Source organism: Necator americanus, chromosome III (assembly GCF_031761385.1).
Source record: "Necator americanus strain Aroian chromosome III, whole genome shotgun sequence".
NCBI lineage: Eukaryota > Metazoa > Nematoda > Chromadorea > Rhabditida > Ancylostomatidae > Necator > Necator americanus.
This window is the reverse complement of record NC_087373.1, coordinates 1088806-1112903: the sequence shown is the minus strand read 5'-3', so window position 1 is coordinate 1112903 and position 24098 is coordinate 1088806. Positions and strand designations below refer to the sequence as shown.

At 40.3% G+C, this 24098-nt stretch overlaps 1 protein-coding gene across 4 annotated transcripts; it reads right to left on the bottom strand.

Moving 5' to 3' along the window:
* Nucleotides 1–5149: 5149 nt before the first annotated feature.
* Nucleotides 5150–22165, bottom strand: RB195_008254 (uncharacterized protein; the record flags this gene model as incomplete). Of its 4 annotated transcripts, XM_064194670.1 has the most annotated exons (24): nt 5150–5266; nt 5337–5435; nt 5487–5651; nt 5707–5816; nt 6430–6715; nt 6776–6868; nt 7205–7323; nt 7385–7491; nt 7563–7633; nt 8252–8302; nt 10359–10365; nt 12490–12582; nt 14519–14582; nt 14669–14708; nt 14765–14780; nt 15086–15240; nt 18453–18496; nt 18652–18694; nt 18855–18960; nt 19093–19145; nt 21630–21737; nt 21841–21909; nt 21982–22038; nt 22154–22165. In XM_064194670.1, the coding sequence occupies 24 exons, from the start codon at nt 22163–22165 to the stop codon at nt 5150–5152; spliced, it is 2085 nt and encodes a 694-aa protein (XP_064045813.1). The 4 variants fall into 4 exon arrangements, with proteins under 4 accessions (XP_064045813.1, XP_064045816.1, XP_064045814.1 ...); XM_064194671.1 differs by lacking the exons at nt 5150–5266; nt 5337–5435; nt 5487–5651; ... (6 more) ...; nt 8252–8302; nt 10359–10365 and adding an exon at nt 9808–9932 and having other exon boundaries at nt 12503–12582; XM_064194669.1 differs by lacking the exons at nt 10359–10365; nt 12490–12582; nt 14519–14582; ... (9 more) ...; nt 21982–22038; nt 22154–22165 and adding an exon at nt 9094–9153.
* Between the last annotated feature and the right edge of the window lie 1933 nt (nt 22166–24098).

Genomic DNA, 24098 nt, shown 5'->3' with positions numbered 1-24098 from the left:
TAGCCTACGGGAACGGTCGGAGTTAAGGGGCGTTGTCGTATTCGCGAAAAGAGGTAGAACAAGTTGGATGGGCGGAATACGACCGCCCATCTAACTTGTGTTACTGTTACCGAAATATTTCGAAGAAAAAAAAGGTGGCGATTCTCTTACAATTCATTGACGTCGAGCAAATCGAAGATGAATCAGAGGAATGAAGGAAGAAAACAGGCGCTAACCAGATGAAAACTGGATAAGATGACTGCAAAATGAAGATATCATCTTCAGATTTAATCCCAGAGCTAGTTTAAGTTTTTTTTCTTTAGTTTTTAGTTCTTTTTTCTTACTTGTTGAGATATTAATTGCACCCTTTGCTACGTTAGAATGAGTATCTCAATTTGTCGTCTTTGTATGTTCTCTCTCTCTGGAGACACTGTTTTGAAATGATTATTAAAGTTATAAGAATGGATATAAATGGGGGAAGCGGTAATAAATACGCATGAAACTACTCATATCCTTCGCGGCGACAGATTTTTAGTTTACATTCGCTAAATGTTCGGTAATTCCGAAATAAATAAATCAAAAATAAATCAAAAAGTGTAGCGACGAATTTTCCTTCAGCATATATGGTTCAGAGTACGAAACTTAGCGAACCAATGACTATCTTCTGATGCCCTTTAACTGACATTTAATGCAACAGACAATCATAATTAACTTCGTGTTCACTCATTGTTACGTTGAATAATGGGATATTTCTAAAAACTCGTTATTACGGTAACATTTCTTGGAACGTTCAAGTCTATCGGAGATGCATCACTGTGGAGATTTTGAAGCAAGATTTATCGAACTGTGGATCCTCACATTAGCGCTTAAAGGCATCAACCCACGAATCTGAAGTGGTATGGATTTCCGGTGGAGTATTCGTATACGGGATCGTAGATTATGGAGAGAGAGGTGATTCCGTCCATTTCTTCCTAATTACCGTAAAAAAACGGCCCGGAATATACGGCTTCGAGCGTTTCCGGCTATTTTCTACAGGGAGTTCGACTGGAGCGCGCCAGCCTTGTGTGGCGCAGCATCTTCCGGGCCGTATTTTACGGCAATTAGGAAGAAATGGACGGAATCACTCCCCTCTCCATAATCTACGACCCCGTATACGAATACTCCACCTGAAATCCGTACCACCTCAGATTCGTGGGGTGAATCGAGGTGGTTAGGACAGTGGAGCTGCCCGTGATGTGCTTCCTATGACTAGATGGCAACGAATAATGCATGAAAAAATCAGAAAAAAAGAACAAAGAGGGTATCTATTACATGATAACGATTTTAGAAAACAAGAACCAATAAAGTAAAACAAAAACACAAACGTCCTGTTCGAGATAGGATCTTCTATCAAAGAAGGATGGTACTTTGCTAATACTTCAAATTTTTATTTGTATTTTCAAATCTTAAAGAAGCGCCCACGAATTATTTCCCAATGCAATAAATGGGAAATCATAGCTCGCGTCATATGTGTTTGACCAAAAAATTTCTCTTGAAAATGCGAACACTTAATCCTTCAATTTCTGGCTGACCGCAGCCGTTATCGGATATCAAGAGATTTCGAGTCACTGCTAAATTCAGACGAGTAAATACAATTATACAAAGGTGGAATCTTTTATGTTTCTGGATGACTTTATATTCGAACGTAGATTATTCTGAAACTGAACAAATTTTGTTCCATGTCGTTCGCTCACTGAAAATGTTGAAAAACATTAGTGATTGTGATCTGATTTTCGATACGTCTTCTGACAGTGGGCGGCAGCCGTTGCCGAGATTTCGTTACGATTTTTGTTGTTGATGATTCCTTGCTTCTCACAGGTAACACATTAAAAGCTTCACCCCACGAATCTTAGCCGGTGCAGATTTCAGGTGGAGTATTCGTATACGGGATGGGAGACTACGGAGAGGGAGGTCATTCCGTCCATTTCTTCCTAATAACCGTAAAAAAACGATCCGGAAGATGCGACGCGTGCACAAGGCTGGCGCGCTCCAGTAGAACTCCTTGTAGAAAAAAGTGCGCCAAAACGCCTGAAGCCATATCTTCCGGGCCGTTTTTTACGGGAATTAGGAAGAAATGGACGGAATCACCCCTCTCTCCATAATCTACTATCCCGTTTACGAATACTCCACCTGAAATCCGTACCATCTCAGATTCTGGAGTGATGCCTTTAAGCGCTGATTACTGTTCACGATTGCAATTCCACTTATCATGAAAATATTCATCATCACTATGAAGTGCTTATATAAAAAGGCAGAGAATACTTGCTCATCGCTTGTGGTTCATGGTTGAAGGGTACTATAACCTTCAAAAAGCATAACAACACTCTTATTCTTTCACGAATGACCACTATTTCCCAATAAATAAAATGCAAGCAGCACCAAGTAAAGGAAATACGAGGAGGATTTCTATTTACTTGGTGTTTTCCAACAAAATTAGCTTCTATTTCCTAATGTCGCGTCGGAAATGAATTCATACCCTGCTCTGATACTGGACGAGTGAGAAATATCCAACAAATAATTGACTTGAAAAATTACATGAACTAAACCTAACGTCACTTCAAATGAAGGAAATTACGCAAGCACGCGGAAGTACATGAGAGATACAGCGTCATTTTGAGTAAGTGCTGATGGAAAATCAGTATGAAACGGACAACAACTGTTGTCAACAATGTCATAATAAAGTCCAAAAGTACTGTTTACTATATTTTTAAGAAAAAACGTTTCATACACACCAGACATCAGACGCTAGTCGGGTAACAACTAAAAGATAGAATGTAACATTATTGAAGGAAGGATTTTAGATTCGGACAACGGATGGGTCGCCTGGTATCAAACTCAATGCACCACACGATGGCAACGAGAAACAACGTCAAAAAGAAAAATTAATCTACATACTTCGATTCCCGCAGCTCCACAACTTAATCGTAATTTTTTTCTTCACCACGCTTAGGAGAAAATTAAATGTAATTGTTAATGTTTGCTAGTAGTTTTTGAGTAGCATTTGATAGTATAAAATCCACAAATGTTCGTATACAAGCCTAAACCAAAAAAAAAAATCTTCGATGATCTTTCATCTGCCTATATTGACGATTAAAATAGATTTTTCATCGCTGAATTAAATTAGATTGCTACTTTGTCGTACAGCGCAGTATCAGGTGGCGGCTATTGGCGTGATTGGCAAGTCAATTTAGAATTTCTGCATATGTAACGAAACAAACTCAGGTAATTACCTATCACGTGGAATACGGAAACGCAAAATGATGTCATGCAAATGTTGAGAAGTGGCGTTGACATTCTAAAGCTCAGCTTTCCGCTTAAAAAAAAACAGCATTATCAAATTCAGACCTTTTAGAAAACGATTAATGAAAAAAGAAATGAAGTATATAATTATGAAAATCCTCTTCCTTGAATAACATTATTATAATTAACTATGAAATTATTAATTAATTAATGAAAATTAAAAACCACTAACTATGAAAAACTACATTCACTATCTTATTAGTTCGCGTTATTGCCTGAATCAGGCAGTTGTGGACTTTACATAGTACTAGGTTTCCCAGCACTACATTATTGTTATACCCGGTATTGAATTGAACAGCTATCGACTACTCAATCCAACAAATAGGAAAAAGTTTGTGAAAAATCCAAAAAAAAAACCAGATACTGTAACATTCTCCGCTATATATAGAAATAGAATATGATTTTTTCTTTCATCTTATGGTGTTTTTTCACGGGAGTCTCAACAAATCTCCTCATTTTTTAAAAAGACTTAGTAACACACATCAGTTCAAAGCTGCTGCAAATGTAGAGACTTTTAAGTAAGACTTTTACTGAGTCTACCATTTTGATTACCTAATGTTAATGGAATACTTGTCTTTTTCTGAGAATTACACGTTTTAGGAAGAGGTAGTTCCTTTTCCAAAGTGATTTCACATTTATCTTCTTCTTTAATTGTCAGTTTATTTAATCATCTCGTCTTTAACTGGTATGTTGTTGTAGTATTCTGAGCAGCGCTATTTTTCCGTATATTACAAATAAAAATAAACCGAATTCATAAGTTCTGACCATAAGATTTTAACTAAGAGTGTTACATATCCAGAAGTGGTCAACATATCATATTTTGAATAAAAGTGTTTTATTCTCAATGTCTCAAAATAAAGCGAAGAAAGAAAAATAGAACTTAGTATATTAAGGAGAAAGAAATCAGATTACATCAAGTAGAAAGCGTCTGTGTTTTGTTGTTCAAGTCACAGTTAATAGAAAATGTGTTGTGGAATTGTAAATGAGCACCTGACTAGCCTTTTCAATCCGAGCGTTCCAATGCCTCAGCTGTATTATCCCGTGACACCGTGATAATGTGGAAACGTCTACATAATTCATTAAATTTCGAATAGGTTTCATAATAAAAAAATTTCAAACAATATCCGACCTAACGACAACAGCAGATGCTGTCTGGAACCGCTGGCTGACATCCCACAAGTCTAGATGCATTTTATAGACCAGAAACTGAACTGAAGTCTTGCTCGCCGGGGACCCGCTTATATCAATTGCAATCAGACGTTTGAATATGGATGGGTGTAATATTCCTGAGTGAATCCCTCAGATTTCTGACTGGATTTAGTATGAGGGGACCATCGTGAGCAAGCAGCAATCCACTCGTATGTCTGGCAAACGCTGAAGCAAAAGTTAATAGAAAAGTGGAGGAATACTGATTGAGAACATCTACATTGCCTTAATTACACATCGTTCCAATTCCTTTGATTCAATTCACATTCGACTAAAAAAGTAATAATTTCCAGATGAACGCATTATTACACGAGAAAACCACTTCAGTAAATAAAGTCCGCAGATCAACTACAAAAATTACTGTATATTGTGTAAGGGAGTGAACCTCAAAATGGAACGGAGTCTAAAGAAACAGATACCGATAAGGAAACAACAAATACCGTTACCATGGAATATTCAACGTTCACGCAGCTTTCTTTAGGAGAAAGGAGGAGAAAAGAAGAAACAGGTAGTTAAACTTTGAAACAATCAAGAGAAAAGTGGAAAAATACGATGGCGGAGAGATCGACTAATGTGGTAAGCTTAGCACTAGTATCTACATCTATTTATAGTGTACGTCTGTCGCTTATGTATTCACAGCATACGTCCAATTAAGAACCCTCAGCAGGTAAATGCATGTGTACTCCTGGCCATGATTTGCTCGAAAAACGATCTGGATTTGATCCGTAGTTATTGACCTATTCTGAAAGCACAGCAATATTGGCAAAATACCTGCCTGAATAAAAGAAAAAAATCAATCTAACACATCATACCTTCATCTCACAAATCTGCGCAGGGCCGGCATCCCCATCCAAAGGATATTGACATTCACCCAACAGGGTTCTTTTTTCACATTCATGGTCCATACATGCCTGATTTATTCGGACTGTGATAAAGCTTCAAAAAGTTAACAGACGACCCACCATAACATCATATCGATAAGGAGCGCTAATCGGGACAACATCGCGCCAGTAGTCGTGTTCGTATTCCACTGCTTCCACGCTTGCGTTCGCCCAAAGTCTTATCGTTAACGTTCCTTCAGAACCATCAAAGCAATATGCCTCTGAAGGGGTGATGTGAGTTCGTTCCTAGGAGTGATACATCATTTCAAAGGGAAAATTGCAATGAAAGAAGATAACCTACAGTGATTGCAAAGTTGTACGTTTCCAAAGGAAAAAACAAATCAACCAAATTCAACAGCACAGATTTCGATGAGGTTGCTTTAGAGATCAGATGTGACACCACGTAAGCTCCTAAAACATGAAGGTTGTGTAAAATCTGTTTCCTTGAAATTTCGAAATCAAATTAAAAGCAGATTTTGATTCCATGGGAATGACGATTTATCGCCGAAAACCTCAACTGTTTGTCGGAATGTTGGAACCAGTGGCCCTCTAAGTGCGGTTTTTGCGGAGAGTAAAGTCAGTAAAAATGTTAAGAGAAAAATGGTGTTACTCAGCGGCAGAAGTTATGGAGCCAATGTGATAGCTGAGTTCGGACTTCCCAAGCAAGAAGCGGTCCAGAGTATCGGTTTAATACCGACCAGGCATTCCGTAAATCTTCCAGAAGCAAAACAAATTGTAAATTCTTACTTCTAGAAGTTGATTATTTGCGTGACATACACTTTGCTCAAATTGATTGGAACAATACAAAGTTTTAAAAAGCAACTTGAAGAAAGGGAAGAAGACGAAATGAGGATTATTTTGATTCTCCGTTAAACACATGTATGTTTTTTTCTAAATCTGCGCGCTTCATCTAATTGTTCCAACGTCCAACTGTTTTCATCAGCAAATTAGATAATAAAAGAACACTAAAATTCCAAAAGAGAAATATAGATGTGGAACGTAATTTTATAATGAGTGAACAAACCGTGTGATCTGCTGGCTAGGTTCACCGCTTGTCTCTTCCTTCCTTCAGTTAAGGTCGCTTTAGTGCTATTATTTGCAGATTTCATAACCGGAGAGTCAATTATTGTTCGAATGCTCTCAGTCACTGTTAAAATCCGAGATTTTACATCAGCCAGTTGACTGGTCAGTTCGTTCTCCAACGTCATCAGTTTCTCAGAGTTGCGGCGGCGAAACGACAAAAAATCGTGAGCGGTAGTCTTCCTCACAAGTTCACATTTTCTTTGATGCTTGTTCATTTCTCCATACAGCTGAAAAAAACTTCATCAGTTGTGATAGCTCAACAAAATCAATGAAGCCACTAGTCTCACTTCCGAAATCGCCTTCTCCATTTCTTTACGAACTTCCGATACGGAGACTTTCAAAGTGTTTTCTATTTCTTGCATTTTTTCTTGATAAACATGCTGAAAAGGAAAGTTATCCAGATAGAACACATCCTTCTCAGATGCTCTTCAGTCATTATAGACGAAAAGGGAACACATACCCATGGAGAGTTGGTCTACTTCTCGAAACCGATATATACAGCACTAACAACACTCAAAGGAACAAGATTTTGTTGCGTGTTGCAGATCAGTCGTAAGGCGGGTATTTCTTGCCTGTTCTACGGGAAAGTTTGCAGTTTTCTACGTGGTGAAGTACAAAGTGCTATAGGCGAAAGGAAAATCCTTCTTGGAAATCCAGTTTTAAACAAAGATGATGTTGAGAGGACCGGGGAATGAAATTTGTTAATACATTCGCACCTTCCACATCTGCTGTTGCTTCTCAAATCGTTCAAGACGTGATTCAATCATCTCCGTAGAATCCATAGTGATTTCATGACGAACCAGCTCACCCATAGGCAATGTGTCATTAGTCATCGCTTGAAGTAAGGAAAAAAATTAGCATGCAGGATAGTTTTCTGGACTGCAAATGTTTGTAACCTTGTTTGAACACAGCAATAGCAACTAAGAAGAAGCCCATGCGACTTATATTACCAGGCGTGAGGAACCACAGCCACCGCGACCACAACAGTGATGCATGAAAAAGCCTAAACTACTAATGTCTCTTTCTTGGAACAATATGTTCTGCTCATGAAAAAAAAACAGGTTGAATCCTCACAAAGTGTCCCAATGCCAGCACAACCGTTCCCAACTAGAAGGCTTCAAATGATTAGTGGGAATTCGAACACTCTAGAAATAGGGTTAGTCGAAACGAATCGGTGGTATCAGTCAACCAGTTAAAAATTTTAGTTTTACATTCGAAGCGAGAACAAGAAAGAATGAAACCAACAGCTAAGGAACGGATACGAAAAGCACAAGCCAAAGCTTTCAGATTCTTCAGAAGAGTTCAAGACTATACTTTCTGCACAAACAATTTTTGATGCGAAGAGAGACCACATACAATAATCAAAACGGCATGAAGGATGGTGCAGTTGCTTAAGCGGTGCTCTCGAAGCGGTGTGGTGAATGGCAGCAGTTAAGATCGAGTGAGGACCCCTCCATTCAATCGCTATCTCCACCGCGCCGTTTCGAGCGCAACCTCCTACGCAACTGCACCGTTCTTCATGTCGTTTTGGCCCGACTACAAACCATTTCACAGTCGGAAGCAGCGGCCGCAGAACAGCCTTGGAACATTCTATCGTCGTCTCCTTTTTTTCCTTTCTTCACATTTAAGAGGGTGGTTTGGCTTTCAAAAGACCCAGCTTGAGACGACGTCAACATGGTTCCAAAACGGACTACCTAAGTGTCCATCTTACCTAACATAACAATGAAATATGGAATTAAAACATATTTTCAAAGAATACTTACTTCGTAATTATGCATTCCACTTATAGACCTTCGACCTTTTTGTTTCCACTTCTAGAAAAATAGCTTTTCCATTAAAAAAGAATTCTGGTGCGCGATCTAATAAGAAAAATGACGTTATTCAAATTAAAGCGTAATCAGCGGCTCTTTCCCAACTCCTATGGGATTTCAGGATGTATAACTCATCTATAACTTAAAGGCAGCGCATCGCGAAAGTGATAATGTTCCAGTCTTTTTGGGCAACTATAGAGTTCAGGGCGTAGATTACGAGTATTAGGGTACAGGTGCTCATTTCCCGCTAATCCTCCTGAAAAACTGCGTGTGAAACGCCTTAGTTCCTACGATCCTTGTACACGCTCCGGTTCCCTTAATAGTTTATTTATTGGTTCTATTTGAATAGTGTGCTGAGGAAACCTTATTGATTTTCGACTGCTCGTGGATGCGGGGAGTGCACAAGTGTGGCACGTTTTCACACCTTTTGGGATCAAACGCCGTTTCTCACCTTGTTTTTCAGGACGACAAGCGGAAATTGAGGGCAGTCATGCTCACTCTCTAAACTCTTTATTTGCCCATAGATCCGCCAACATCATCAGTTTCGTGATGCACTGCCTTTAAATCTTTTTCCGAAATGCACAGGCCCTTCAGGTAAAATTTAAAATTCCTTGTGTACACATGATTTTCAAAAGATTTAATTAACACAAATGTTCAGACACAACAGGCGTATTTCGCAAATCAACAATCAGCAAGAAAAAAAAACAACTTTCGACAGCGGTTGAGCACAGCCTTACACTGCAGTTGATCCGCAATGCGATTTGCAGTTGGGCCGCCCGTGAATGATTCCATACCTGGAGGAGAACTGGGTAGAACTCCACCGCGTACACGAGAGCTGTAGGTCTGTCTTTCATCGCCTGCGATTCGTTAGATCATTCGTCCAATATGAACTGGTGAAACGGTAACGGACTCGTGAAGACAAGCTACAACAGTTCCCTTCTATAGTTATAGATGAATCCCAAAAACTATCTAGTGATCTTATTGACACTTGTGATTTTCCAGGATCCTGGGTAGGATTATGGGACCGTCTTATCCAACATAGTGAAGCAAAGCAGCTAACAACGGGCGGAAAGCAACCCTGGTCTCGTCCCTGCCGGTCTAGGAGTGATCAAGTGTTGCTAGTGGGAATCGTCAATGATCAAAGTATGGAAACGTGACCCGAACAAAATATAGCTAGCCTTATTGGACTTGAAACCGCTTCTTATCTCATCTTACTCTTCTTATCGCGGTCCCCTTCTCGGATTTCGCGACGAATTTATTCAGTTAAGAACATGAATCCACTTCCGCGGTTCGAATAGCATCGAAATGTAAGTCATCGCTAGAAACAGAAGTAAGAGAAGGGCAGTGCTAGAAATTTTTCTGTCCTATTTCGCCATTGAAAGCATATTACGAAGAACAGTTCACTTATTGTTCTGTCAATATCGTCTTAGCATCATCAGAGTGTCTCTCGATCGATTTCGAATACAGTGTTACATTCGCAGAAAGCAGTACGAAACTACAACAAATTGTCAATTTCGTATCAAAACTATAACATGCCGAAGAAGGACTCCAGCCAAGAATGGCACTCGGCAAAGATGGCACGGATCGGAAACTTGGGCAGCACCGCCTACTTTGGACTGTGAATGAAACTCAGCTGAACGAGAACGAGGATACTTAGGTACCTGCTTGCTTGGCTGTTTTGGAATTAAGGTATGCTACAACGAAAATCTTCAGGAAAACTGGAGATAGTTCACCGGCGGATGACTCGTTGAAAGCATCAACATCTTGCAAAATCCATCACAGGAAAGCGTCTTCACGTTACCGGACACATTATATAGAGACGAAAAGGCCGCTTCGTCCGAAGTAATTAAAGAGACTTCCAAGGATCAGGTTTTCAAACCTGATCCTTGGAAGACTCTTTGAAAAGCTTAGAGGAAAGAAGTAGATTCTGGACTGAGGTCATGAGGGAGTGCGTGAGGATAACTGGCGTCGAAGGACAGTCCAGACAACGCAGGATATGAAACGGTGAGTGAAGATTCCGATTAATTGACAATTAGATCAATTTTATGCTAGCCCTTACTGAAGATCTTCAATATAGGTCAGAATTATGTTGCCACACGGCGAAAATGCAGTCAATCCCGTGTCAATCACAGATTAACTCAAAAGTGAGACGACGACAAGTTTGTCCTAAAATATAGTAACAGACTGATGAAATAAAACGCATGATCAAAATCAAGTTAAATGAACCATACATAAACAAACTATATCAGGACTACAAAAATAAATGACAAATTGAGGGTACTTTTTGATCCACCAGATAAAAGGTTCCAACCGTTGAGTATATTTACAAACCAACGACAGTTACGGTTAAGTATAATACTTTATTTCCTTTAGACATACTATCAACCGGGTACAGATCTAAGTATGACGAATACTACATAATGGACATAATTCATTGAAATTTGCAGAAATCACGTCATATATACAAAACCGGATACGTCTAAATAAACTAAAACAAGAAAAACAAAGAGAATAGGAAAATCAATATAGCTGCTCACGAACAGGAAACGGAAGAAACAGTTGCGAAAATGGGGTGAGATGTGATTCCAACTTGATTATGGTACCACATCGCTTACAGTTCACGCCTTGAAAAAAGAATTCGCTAAGGTCGTTTCCAGAGAAGTGGAGTCGTTCAATTCCAGATCAGATTTTAAATTGCCAGGGATTACGAGAAAAAGGTCAAGCTACGTAGCTAAAAACAAAAGCAATTGAAGAGCGTCCCGCTTAGGAGAAACAGTGAACTAACGAAGTGAAAAACCAGGCGCAATGTACACACAAAAATTCAAGGCAGAGTAAAACAAAATGATGACAAGGAAACGGCACGTGAGATCCACGATTCAGCTATTTCAGATCAGAGTGATTTCAAAGAAGAAATTGATGGAGGATTGATTCAATCAGATACAAGTGAAGGTAGAAGTTGGAATAATGGAAGTACGAAGATTTTAAGTTATCTTCTTCAAAGCATCTGAATCAACGTAATCTGTAATCATCAACGTGGAACATTTGCTAGTAAGGTCCCAACGAAAACATGAACGTCCCTTAATTTCAATTTTGAAGTGAAAAATCGTTCCCACACCGTATGCCAAACAAGAAGATAGAAGCTTCTAGCCACCACCTCCAATTATTCAAACCAAGCTTGCAGGTACCAATTCTTTCTCCTTAAAGCCTAAAATCCGCACCGCTCTCACTTTTTTCGGTCTGTGACTGTCACCTTTCTTAAATCTGTGACTGAGAAAAAAGTGAAGCGATGGTATACGGATATAACAAAACAAAACAAGTCAGATCAACATTTGGAACGAAAAAACAACTTCGACCCACCGGTTTGTGCCTAATTCATAGATGTGATAGAGTGGCGCCGGATCCTTCCAAAAAGGGTGCCACCTCCAATTTCGGACACATTCAAGTGAGAGGATGTTTTGTAAGCACTTCACGTCACGAAGAGTAGTAGTGTCACATCATCCGGGTGTTGTTGAGTGATAACCATGTCATAATTCACGTGATATGACTACAAACTCTCCCCACAACGCTGACTGAGATTTTCAAATGATTAGCTAGGATATCTAACGTCGACCGCAGTACGGGTGTGCTACTGCTGATAGGATGCTTTCTCGATAAGAGTTTTGAAGTAAAGAAAAGTGATGTGGTGAATAGGCGGAACATGGCATGAACTCGAGTATCGGGATGTTGTGGCTTAACCAGAAAAGAATGGCACCGAAAGGAGACTAGAATTTACAAAACTTCCTCTCTCTCCGTTTCTAGCTGTTCGAACTTTGTTCTGCACTTCAGAAAGTCAGTTAATCATGTGTTACAGGCTGTCCACTATCTTTCGCACCACTATTACGAGTTATCCATCGAAGACCTGAGGTGATGAAGGCACCAAATACGAATCGAATACGAATAAAAAATTAGTTGAGGAACAAATGAAAAAATTGGTAGCTGACACAAGCAAAGAAACACCAAGTTCCAGAAGAAGTAATTTTGCTGAAATGCTGTTGAAATATTGGTACTGAAATATTTTCATCTTTATTCTGTTATATTTCTATGAAATATCTTTAAATACTGACTAAAGAATGAAATACGACAAAAAAAAGAGAGGAGTCAGGTGCATAGCTTGAGGAACGACGAGAAAAAAACGAGAAAAAAAAATCAACATTTTGTTCCTACAATATGACAGTGGAACAACGCAGGTTCGACTCTCCACTGAGTCAAATTTTTGCAAAAGAGTTAGAAACTTGAAACCACTTCTGAAAAATGAAGAATTTAATAATGAGTAGTTTTCATCTATTTAAAAGTGAATTCAATGGAAATCAATGACCAACAAAGCTCATATTCTGCGCACACCTCTCAACGGTTTGCCGCCTACTGGCGTGGAGGTGACTCCGGGCGTCGAACATAGAACTCTGAGGCATTCATTACCCCAATTGAAATGACCGCGACGGTTGTTCAGCGGAATGTATTTGTTGCATGAATGCAGGTAGACAGAATAGTTGCAAGCAATGTGATCGAATAAAAGGGTGGTGGGACTGGACGTTGTTCCCCGCACTGCTGGACGGTACAAGTGGTTATGCCATGAAAATACCAATAACAGGAAACGGTACTGTATACCATACCCCTTATCTATCATCGGGGTCAATGATATTTGGCTGTTATATATTAGAACAGACAGAAAACCTTGTTTTAATTATATTTTTTTTTTTATTTTTTTTATTTTTTTTTTTTTTAATATTTTTCCAAATTTTTCTAAAAAATGTTATTTGGTGTTTTTCTTTTTTTTTATTTATTAAAAAAAAAAATTAAAATAAAATAATTTTAAAAGGGGGGGCCCAAAAAAAGATTTTTTCTTCCCCCCCCCGGGGAAAAAGGGGTGGTTGGGTGGTTCCCCCCCCCTTAAGGGAGGGGACCCGGTTTTCCCGGGTTTCTCTCTTTTAATACCCCTTCCTCCACAAAAGGGGTTTAGAAACGAGAGGAGATGAGAGTTTGGTCCTCTACGACTCTAACGCGCACCCTGTGGGCGTTTAGCTCCCTCGAGGAGAAAACCCGCCGACGCAAGTCAAATCGGACACCATCCCAAGACATGTCTCCTTTGTTGCTTCTGAGACTCGAGGGGAATGCTGTTCTTGAGCTACTCCAACAAGGCCACACCGTAACCTGTTCCATATACGCTAGTCAGCTCTAAAATCTCGCATCGGTTGTTAGAGAGAAACGGCTGAGACGAGCTTCCACGACAACGATAGGCGCCATGTAGCTAAGGAGGTTCACGAATAACTAGAGCAGTTAGGCTGGAACACGGTGCTCCACTCCCTCTATTCTCCCGGCTATATTGTAAGTTAAGTAAAAAAAAAATAACGCAGGAAAAAATGACAACTGGTGACAAGACTTTCTGTCCAGCCTAATATAACGCTTCCAGTGGTTCCACGTTAGCTGCTTGCAAGAGGTGCTGTCATGACACTGTCTGCGATGAGAACTTAAAGGGGTTGATGGCTTTGATTTTACGAGCGCACTTATGTGCTCCTTGACTAGAGGTACATAGTGCTATTCATGTTTTCCCAATGTATTCAGCCACACATAATTGACAGGTGATCAGATATATAACTCCCGACACCACGCAATCTCCTTGCCCTCCATTCAAACAAGCGACGCAGTCAGGGGTCTCACAAAGTCTATCAACGGCACGATTGCGGAAAAGCTGCTTTTTCAGGTTCGCAGATAGCTACTCTGACCGAATCTTGTTTAAATTTTAATGATCGATCTACTGAATGAGGAGATATAACACGCTACACAACAAATAACACAATGAAGACATGTCACCTTATTTCCAACCTAATCTTAAACGATGGAGTGTAGATGTGGGGTTGATCAATGCCTACGTGGATGCGCCTACGCGTTCGTCTTTTAATTCAGAACTGTTTGAAGTTTATGAACGCTTCACCGTTACAGTCAATTGCGGGGGCTAGCCCATGTATAAAGTCACTGTTCTTGCTCCCAGAAGAGTATGGTACTAATCTATTGACTTTAAAAAAAAATTATCGGAGGAACAAAATACTTGGTTGGCTCCAGGGGGCTTTCGAATCAATGATGGTTCGTAAGGTCGCGGCCGGACCTCCTACCGACTGCCCTGCTCCTGTCCGTAATCTAATCTTACGAGCTCTTTTATCAGCGCAAGGTTTGAACAAAACTTACGGGCGGCACGTCATCGGAGATTTTAAGATTCCCACCATATGTGAACTAATCAGATCCACAACATCTGAAAAGATTAGCCGTCTTCAAATCTTACCATAACAGAAGTTACAATTACAGGATTTACATTGTACACATATATTAAGTACTTACTACTCATGCAGCAGGTAAAAGCTCCGCCGAGACACGTCTTCTATCAGGCGAGTCCGGAGCAAAGTGGATCGCTTCGAAGCCAAGTCGTTCAGTCACACGATGAGTGAGCTGCCTTTACGAAACCAGTTTTAGACGGACACGACGGCTCCTTTAGGAGTCATACGAAACTGTCTATGAAGTGACGAATTTAATTTTTGGTGCTTTGAGAGTCTAGATTTTACAGGATAAGCGTAGCAGACGAGACCGTCCTTATTTTTTCAACAACATATTCGTTGTAAGACAATATGTCACGTGAAGTGTTAGCATCAGGGACCAAAATTCAAAACCCAGACCAAGAAATTAACAATATACTAAGTCTATGAAATCGGATAACCGACCCCGACGAGTAGAAAAGATGGATGGAAACATTACACTCACCGTACCGCTTCATCAAACTGATATGGACTCATTTCAAGGAAAGTCTGACTAACAGCATTTCCAATATCTTGTGTAGTGTATGGTCTTCTCCAACTGATCAAGCGAGAGAATGCAGAGCGAATTCTTGTAACCCAATCTCCATCGATTACACAATTCTACAAAAGAAAGTATTGGGAATTTATGAGGATATCTAAACTACTGCGATGAGGAATAAGTTATGAGCGCTTTTCCAACTTTCACATGAAATAAAAAAATATTGGCCAAATATGGTTAATTTGATAGCAAACCCGTCGCTCAGCAGGACAGTTGTCTTGATGTTTAATTTTGTTCATTCTTGTTTTTTGGATCATTGATATAGAATATTGAATTGGGTATACGAAATTGACGATATTGGGATCTCTGCAAGAAAAGATAAGGCTAAGGGTGAAGATTACGAGTGTGAGCGAGTTCAGCCCAATTCCACTTAGTCTTCCTGAAAAAACGGCATATAGGGGGTCGTAGATTATGGAGACGGGGATAGTTCCGCTCATCTACCCCTGCCTCACTGCAAACAGCCGCCTCCAGAATGCTGTTTTGTACGACGCCATCTATTGCAACGCTCCACCCCGCCTCCGCCCTGCGATTCGTCGAAAATCAATTCGGACTACCCCGATAAGCAGTAAGGGACGCTAAGCGTGCGAGGGTGGCAATAGAAGGCATCGTACAAAACAGCATTCAGGGGTCGGCTGCTAGCAGTGATTGAGGGAAAGAATCAGCGGAACCACCCCGGTCTCCATAATCTACGACCCCGTATACGGATACACCACCTGATATCAGTACCACCACAGATTCGTGGTGTGCTGCTTTTAAGAAGCGGTAGACGTGAGCAAACAGTTAGTGCAGGGAAAAACAATGAGCGGAAATCTTGAGGATTCCTAAAACGGAGTTAACAGAGGTATTTATTTGTGCGTATATGTGTTCGTATATGCATTTGGATAGTACGTTTGTACGTGTACGTGCATGGCCAGCACGGCGCGTTAACTTCGCAGCAGAGCACAAACGCGATGGGATAGCGCCCGCACTTCTATGGCTGTGCGGCGATATTCAGAATCCACGAGAAAAAATGAGTAATGCAACCATTATTCTTATCTGTTAACTCTGCTGGGAGTCTTAGGTTCTCGGTACCGGCGGTTAGGAGCCGCTTCTCTGGTTGATACGTCGACTGACCGGTATCAGGATTGCGTCGAGAAGATCCCATCTTTCCTTTTTCGATATTTCTAGTATTTTGGCACGAATAAATTTACGTATCCATTGTGAAACCAAGAAGGTAAAGAGAAATGCAACGTGGAGACAAAAAGTAAGGAAGAAAAACAAAATATGATGAAAAAAGAGCACTAAGCTTATTCATACTTATGAATATACCCATTGTATCGTATCTATAATTACACTACTGTGAAAGCAACTACAATTGCCAGTCAAAAATATCATCATCAATCGATAACTGTACGGTCCTAATCTGCATTGGATCAAAAAAAGGAACAAGAGGTGGATCTGATAGTCTGCGAAAGCTCAGAACCAGCGAGGAGATGTAAAGAAGGGGGAGGGGTTGTCAAAGTGGAACCAATTTGATCTGCCGCTACACATTCAGAAAGTTAACCAGCGTCGATAATCGGGCTGCGCGACTCGTGACAGCGTTATTATCGCCACAGTCTCACCGAACCTTTTGCGCTCCGCTATATAGATGTCATACCTATTTTGCTGCCAGAACGCGCTGCTTGACTCGAAAAAAACTAACAAAGGTGCATGGTGACAAGAGCTGATTAGAACATTCTAAACGAAGAGAAAGTTTAGGTTACAGAAATATCATTTAGAATTATCATTTATCATTTAGTTATTATCTTGCGCTCAATCATTAAATGTTGATTTCATCCACGTAACGCTTTAGGAGGCCAGTAACTTACTTATGGGATAACAAGAATGACTCAGAAAATCCTGATCTACTATACTGATAACGTAATTTAATCTCGATGTTTCTTGCACAAGCACTAACAAAGTTGGCCTGCAACGTCTGATTTGGCATGAAGGAAGCCTCGGCGGCACTCACTGCACTAAAATGCTAGAAGGCATGTCCTGATAAGCGTATCCCCTTCCCAGGTACTTCACTGGTCATCTTGGTTTCAAGCATACCTTTCAGCATCTATGTAGAATAGAAAGAAGTGAAGTGATAAAACGCTGTGGAGAATGAGGAGGGGGATTACTTTATGTTAATTTTATTCAAAGAAATGTAAGTACAAGCAACCATTAAGGTATTTTACATTTGTTCTTAGCAGACACTATATTTATATAAAAATTGAACCAAACATTAATCTAATTAGATTCTTTAGTTACGTAGCGGTACCTACGGCAAAACTTTTTATCGCCGTTTCTCTCACATATCAATTTTTGATATCCCGTTCTTGAACTGGATTGAAGAACTTTTCTCATTGCTTCTTGTTAACCGAAAATGCCTTCCGTAATTCGCGTAGCTTCCGTGACATTGCTTTGGGGTCAGCAGGGGTGGGGATGGAGCTTGAATTATCCCAGGTAGTCGTGGAGAGTCGTAGTGGAGCTGGTGTAGCCGTAGCTGTAAATACACCGGGATGCGCGGTGACGATTGTCAGCTGATTTTTGCGGGTCCCAACTGTTCTGCAGCCCATCCGAAAAGTAAGATTGGTGAGCGGGCACCAATCGGCGAGAAAAGCAGCTTCAGTGATGCTCTAACAACAAAAAGAGGCTACAAAAGACTGCAAGTCTCGAGCCGCAAAAGGAGATCCAAGATTGTTAGGTTATCACGCACTTCCTGATCACCATGTAATAAGAATGATCTAAAAAAACCAATTAGAGAAAATATAAAGGAAAAGTTTCGCCTAGCTCTTCGATAGACATTTCCAAGTTTCTATGTCTGTATAGAATCTAGATGTGAAACAATCAAGGAACACAAAACAAAGCAGTACAGGTCGCTCCACGGGTCCGTTTCCAAGCAACACTTTTCAGTTCATCACAGCGTATTTCTACTCTTTCCTCAACTTCTATGAACAGTCGAAATGTTAAGAAACGTTGTTACTCAGATAAATTTTAAGCTGTTCTTTAGCATTTATAACTCCAGCAGAAACTATGGGTGTATCGCTATCACGATCACCCAAAAATGTTTAGCACAGATGCGATAGGAGGAACCGGTGCTCCGACTCTCTTCATTTTTTCGACGGTAGGGAAAGGGATCCTCATCGCTTGAGCTACACCACATGAAGTAAACCCCCTTCATCTAAGGAAGGTCCTGCTCCTTCCTATCGCACCTGTGATCTTTAGAAAAAAGAAGAAAACGAAAAAAAAACTCGGCCAAAAAACTTACTCTTGAGCCCATGATCTGGTAGCGTGTCATGTTGCGATGGTTGCCTGGAATATCTATTAAATTGAGAGGGCAACATCGCTCAGTGAATCTGATAAGTTTCCAGTTTTCAAAGTAACCTTTTGCATGTACAAAAGGAACCGAATGAAAATGAGTGTTATAACGAGAAGAGCTAGGTTCTGTCAGAGAAGAAAGCACTCACAAGCAAGAGACCTTGTCGTCCTCACCAGAAAGAGCCTATCGTTCTGAAAAAAGTATTTATAACGATCTCTCGAATTGTGCCTGCTCATAAACTCCGCTAGCAGCACCAAGGAAATTTTTATTATTCTAAGGCACGGAGGCTAGGTAATTGGAGGTAACTGGAGAAAACATGAAAAATAAATCTTAATCTTCATATAAACTCACATCCGTGGCGTGTTGCTGTGGAGTCTGTTCTGCAACCGTCACACTCATCGAAGCGGATGCCACATTTTCAACATCTATTCCTGGCAACACATTATCACTGCTACTTCTAGAAGCATTTACTGTTTCTGTACAATCTGGCTCTAGTGTGGAGTTCTGCGACAAAACTATGGGTGTAATCTCTTTTGGACTCGTTTTTGAGTTTTGCTTCGGTTTTTCCAAAGACTGAATTTCGACAGACTTGCTCCATCGTTGATGTTTCGGAATCCGACCGATCCATTTTGTGTTCGTCTCCTTAAACGAGTCTTTTTAATTAAAAACATTCAAATCACACGGATCTTACTAGCTCTGTCAACTCGCAATGTACAGTATTACCGCCACAAGACACGCAAGGCCAGCGGTGACCAGTTAGCTGTGATTGCGGCAACAAGCAACCTGTTTCCTCATCCAGGACTAAGTGTAATAGGTTGATGCAAATTTCTTGACGACTATCATTCGATTGGTCCAAACTTCCGGGTAACACTGGACTGCCATGTTTGTTTCGCCCGCTTTGAGTGATCAATAAAATTTATAGAAGCACAATCACAACTGTTCTTATCGGGATCAAGAGTATAGTTGGACTTCCCAAAATCACAAACAACAAACGTTTAGAGATGAACAACAACCACAATTGGGAATGAGTGCAGGACTGATGCGAATTTATGTAGGTTAAAATAAACATTCATAACTTTGCGCAGAGCAAAACTAGAAAAATAAGTGAGTATGATTTTGAATAGAGAAAAGTTTGCGTTGTAAAAGAATTAAATTACCGCTCTAAGAGGTTCTTTGGTTCTTTTGAACGTTACTTGAGAAAAATTGGGGATTTCAGGAACTTTCCCAGCTTCTTCTTAACTAACTTTTGAGAGAAGGAAAAAAAGGGAATGTAATAGAAAAAAGCCTTTCCTTTATGACATATCTAAAACAGAGTAGTTATTTTTTTATTAGATATGAATAGAGTCACTAAACTTTTTCCGAAGCCACGCACATTTTGACGAATACTCAAAAATTCTTTCTTTCAAAATCCTCGCACTCTTCCTCGTCGCGCGAGCAAGCACTATTAAAAGCTATCTTTTTATGCAGCATCAAGGAAAGCCCTTAATCATTGATGTTGTCTTCGTGGGTGTCTTGGGCCCCAAGTTGCAAAAAAATCTTAAAAAAGGAAGAATTCACCATTCTTCTTAACTAGGTTTCGAAAAAGAAAAAAAACTAGGAAAGTAAGGAACAAGTTCTGCAGAAGTATAGGCATAATCTGCTTCTAAGAATTTCAAAATGTGCTGCATGAAATTTCCTGGACACGTCATCATTCAACAGCTCGCGCACACTAAGTTGCATGGGTTTTCCCTATTTCCAATTGTACATTCGTTTTTTCGGCATAGTAATGACATCAAAATTCCTTTTTCTGAGAGATAATATGAAAAGCCTTCTTTGATGGGTGAGAAGTATGCTCAGTTGACTTTTTCACGTTAATTGCAAAATTCCTCGTTCTGTCAGGGATTGATCCCTGATCGTTTTCACAAAAATGTAGCCACACCACGTTGCGCCACCCACAAACATGAAGCATCCACTTTTCGGCAGAGTACACACTAGCCATCTTAATAAATGGACGGATTTTCAACATACTGAATCTGGCGCAATGTAGATTGGCAGAGCACTGCAAAGCTATGAAGTAAATAAGGTTCGCCTAAAACGTTTTCTTAGTACACATTATGAAGTCACCAAGCGATTTGCTCCATTTCTCTTGTATAAAGTGAATGAAGAAAAGTTCGAGTTGTGTCAAGTCATTGTCTTTGTCCTTTCACATAATTTTTTTTTTAATTTCATAATGCATCAGAAATACGATACGATTTTCCACGATTTGAGACAATGAAGGAAACCCGGCGGCCAAGTATTGAGTAAGAGCCTTCACGGCCTCTTCTTGCTTCTTTCCCCCTCTTACGACTTCCTATTGGAAAAATCTAAACGTACGCTTGACCGTGATCCTTACCAATCATATCATTTCTGCCGCACAGTGATAACAATAAGGACTTACACACTACATGTCATACAGCTGCCAAAAAGAAAACAAGTAACCAAGAAACCAAGCGAAGAAACTTAGCAATGTGTCCAAAACCACTGGAATAAATACAAGTATAGCGATTTTCGAATTACTTCGAAAAGAAAACTGTTCAGTTCTTGATAAAGATTTCTTCGAAAACAGCTTTTACACACAATCACAATTACTACTGCGGAGTACTACGCGGCGACTAGTACGGCGCTTGTTCATACGTTCTACGTTCAAAACTAAGCGTACTTACTAAGTAATTCTGACAGTGGAATAGTGAACAAAATTTTCTAAGCTAGGAGTTCTCATGAATCTGGGCCTCCTCGGTATCTCAGAAAGCACAGAAATCTCGTCTAGATTGAGCTCAATGCTTCGTATCAGGGTGTGCCTGTATCTCATTCTTCTCAAGCATATTATAACATAAATAGCACAAATGTATAACAATAGAATTGTTTGACATGCACGATAATCGTGGAGCATCATGCTACAGGGGCAAGAGGTTCCACAGTGTCTGTTCAACTGTACGGTCGGAGGTTCGAATCCACGCTGGTGTCTCTCAAGCCCTTCATCCCTCCGGGTGGTGAAGATTGTTCACTTTAATCTTTATCACGTTAACTATTAACGGGCTTACTCTGTCACGGTTTATTCAACCATTTATGTAATAACGTGCTCAATCCGTGACTGAACTCTTCACAAACCTTCGCCATAACGGTCACTTTTTGCGTTTTGCGGGTCTCTTTCCGACGTTTACTCGTGGGTTTCTTTTTTGGAATGCGCATTCCTAACATTGGCCGGTAGTCGACCACCTAAGCAAACACAGTTGATGCTAGAATCAAATAGAAGAAGTAGCTAGAACAGTGGCGTATTATAGTGGAAAACAGCTGGTCGAAGAGACAAGTAACCACTTACTTTATCAGCGAGACGAGAGCTGCGTCTTACTTCAACGAATTGAAAAGGGAACTTTTTTCTCTGGATGATCTTAAACAATATGAAATGTCATGTGACACATCAGTTCTACTGCTAGAGGAAAACAAGGTAATGAACACAAACCTGCGCAATAAATGTTTGTCTGAGAAATTTGGTGCTAACGCTTTTAGTCACATTTTCCTAAGAAATAGCATAATTTATATCAAATTTAAAGAGGAAAAACGTTGTCCAAATACATAACTCCAACTGATAAAAAAAAAACCCAATACTTAAAAATGTAAAAGGAGATCCAAACCGAGTGCTGCATCCTGATATAGCGGCTGAAGAGCGCGTTGTAGAAGGGTAATTGCTGGAAAGGGAATTGTGAAGAATAATTAACGACTACACGATCATCTCAGTACTGGCAACAGTATGAATGGTGGTGAAGGAGGCAAGAAAAATGTGGCAAAAAAGGACCCACACAGACACAAACAGAAAAAAACATAATAGACATTTATGCGTGAACAGAGAGCCATCACTTCATCATAGAATGAAACTTTGACAAGGGAGTCCTGTTTATAAAATCATTTGCCTTTCCCGCCAAATTTGGTTTAGGGCGCCATACCCCAAACTAGCGAAAACGCGGGAACGCACCGCTGGCGCGGTTGCACACTGACGACGAAAAGCGGGACCTTGGCGGGCCTTGGAGATACGGACACACGACGGCAGCCGGGTAAGTCGCCTCTTCTCCACTTATTTGCCACTGGGATTCCCAAGTAGGTGAAAGAAGGATCAGCAGATTCTTCAATTTCCTTGAGAACATACATATAGTCTCATTAAAACAACCTAAATTGTTTGAATTCTTGTACAACTGCACAGATGGTTGCGAAGTAGGTGAAGAGGTTAATCAAAGATTCTCCAGGCCGCTTCGAGAACAACGGCTTACACAGTTGAACCAAGGTTCAGACGGTTTGACCCAACTGCAGTAAGTTAATGCAGTCGGTAGTGCCGAGCAATCTTCAGTGGGGAAAGCGAAAAAGCATCATAGGTTGGGTTAGTCTCTACAACTTTTTGCTCAGTTCAAGCAATGAAGCTCGAAAGGGTAACAGGATTTTCGATTAATTACGAGTTTCTCTAAGCTGAACTCATAGTGAGGTTAAACGCCCGGCCATTGACGTTACGAGCAATAAGTACATACATCACTTGCTGAATTATAGCTGACAAGTTCACTAATTTATCAGTCTTCTGTTTCTTTTTACTTTATTTTACTGTTCATTGTTACTTATTAGTGATGTGCAGATTTCCTAGTTTAATAATGCTAGCTGAGAAGCATGCATGCATGACATACTTGACTTACTTGACCTAGTCAGCGGGCTGATATTATCGCCTGACATGTTGCCCGCTTTTTTGCTGAGGTTGTGTCGTCCTTCAACACAGCTCTGCCCAACCTCCTCGATCTTCTGGGAGAGCTTGCATAGAATCAGTACATTTGTCGCTATTCCATTTTCTGCGAAAGCTTACGTCTCGCCTGAACTGCCTATCCACGCCGAGTGTCCCCAGGTCCCCTTTCACCGCCTCAGTCCAGAACTTCGTCTTCTATCAGGTGGCCTCTTCCAGCTTGAATCCGACTAGCTTCTCAAAACTGGTAGAACAAGCAACCATCTGCTGGTTCCTTCTATATATGAACAAAGAAGCGAAGATGATTTTCTGTAGCATTTAGTAGTATTTTCTGTAAGAAGTGTCAGTCACAAGAACCGACAGTGATGGATATCAACAAAAAAAATTCCTTCTTATCATTGATTTGTGTGAGGCGGATTCCGTTCAATGAGAGTTTAATATTTATATCTCGATCCTCGACAAAACAATATGTACAGACAAACATGCAACATAAGATAATGTTGTATGAATAATTTTCTCTGATATTTCAGAAACCCTCAATATTGGAGGTGTAGCTCAATATTGGCTTCAAATTCTTACTCCGAAATGCTAGCGAAAACCGGCAACAACATGTCACTCTTCAAAAACACATATCTGAATTCATAGGCGCCCTCGAATGTGTTAAATTGACTTAGCGTGTTATGCTACAGTAACGCATGCTTCTCTATTTAATGAACATTCCCTCCCTCGTCTTCTCACAATTTCACCGTTAAAAGGAGCATACCAGAAATCTGGCGTGGTGAAGGAATCCGCGAGAAAAGCTAGGGATGGGGCTGTAGATTGTGGGATCTGGGGTGATTCCGCTCATCCCTGCCTAATCGATC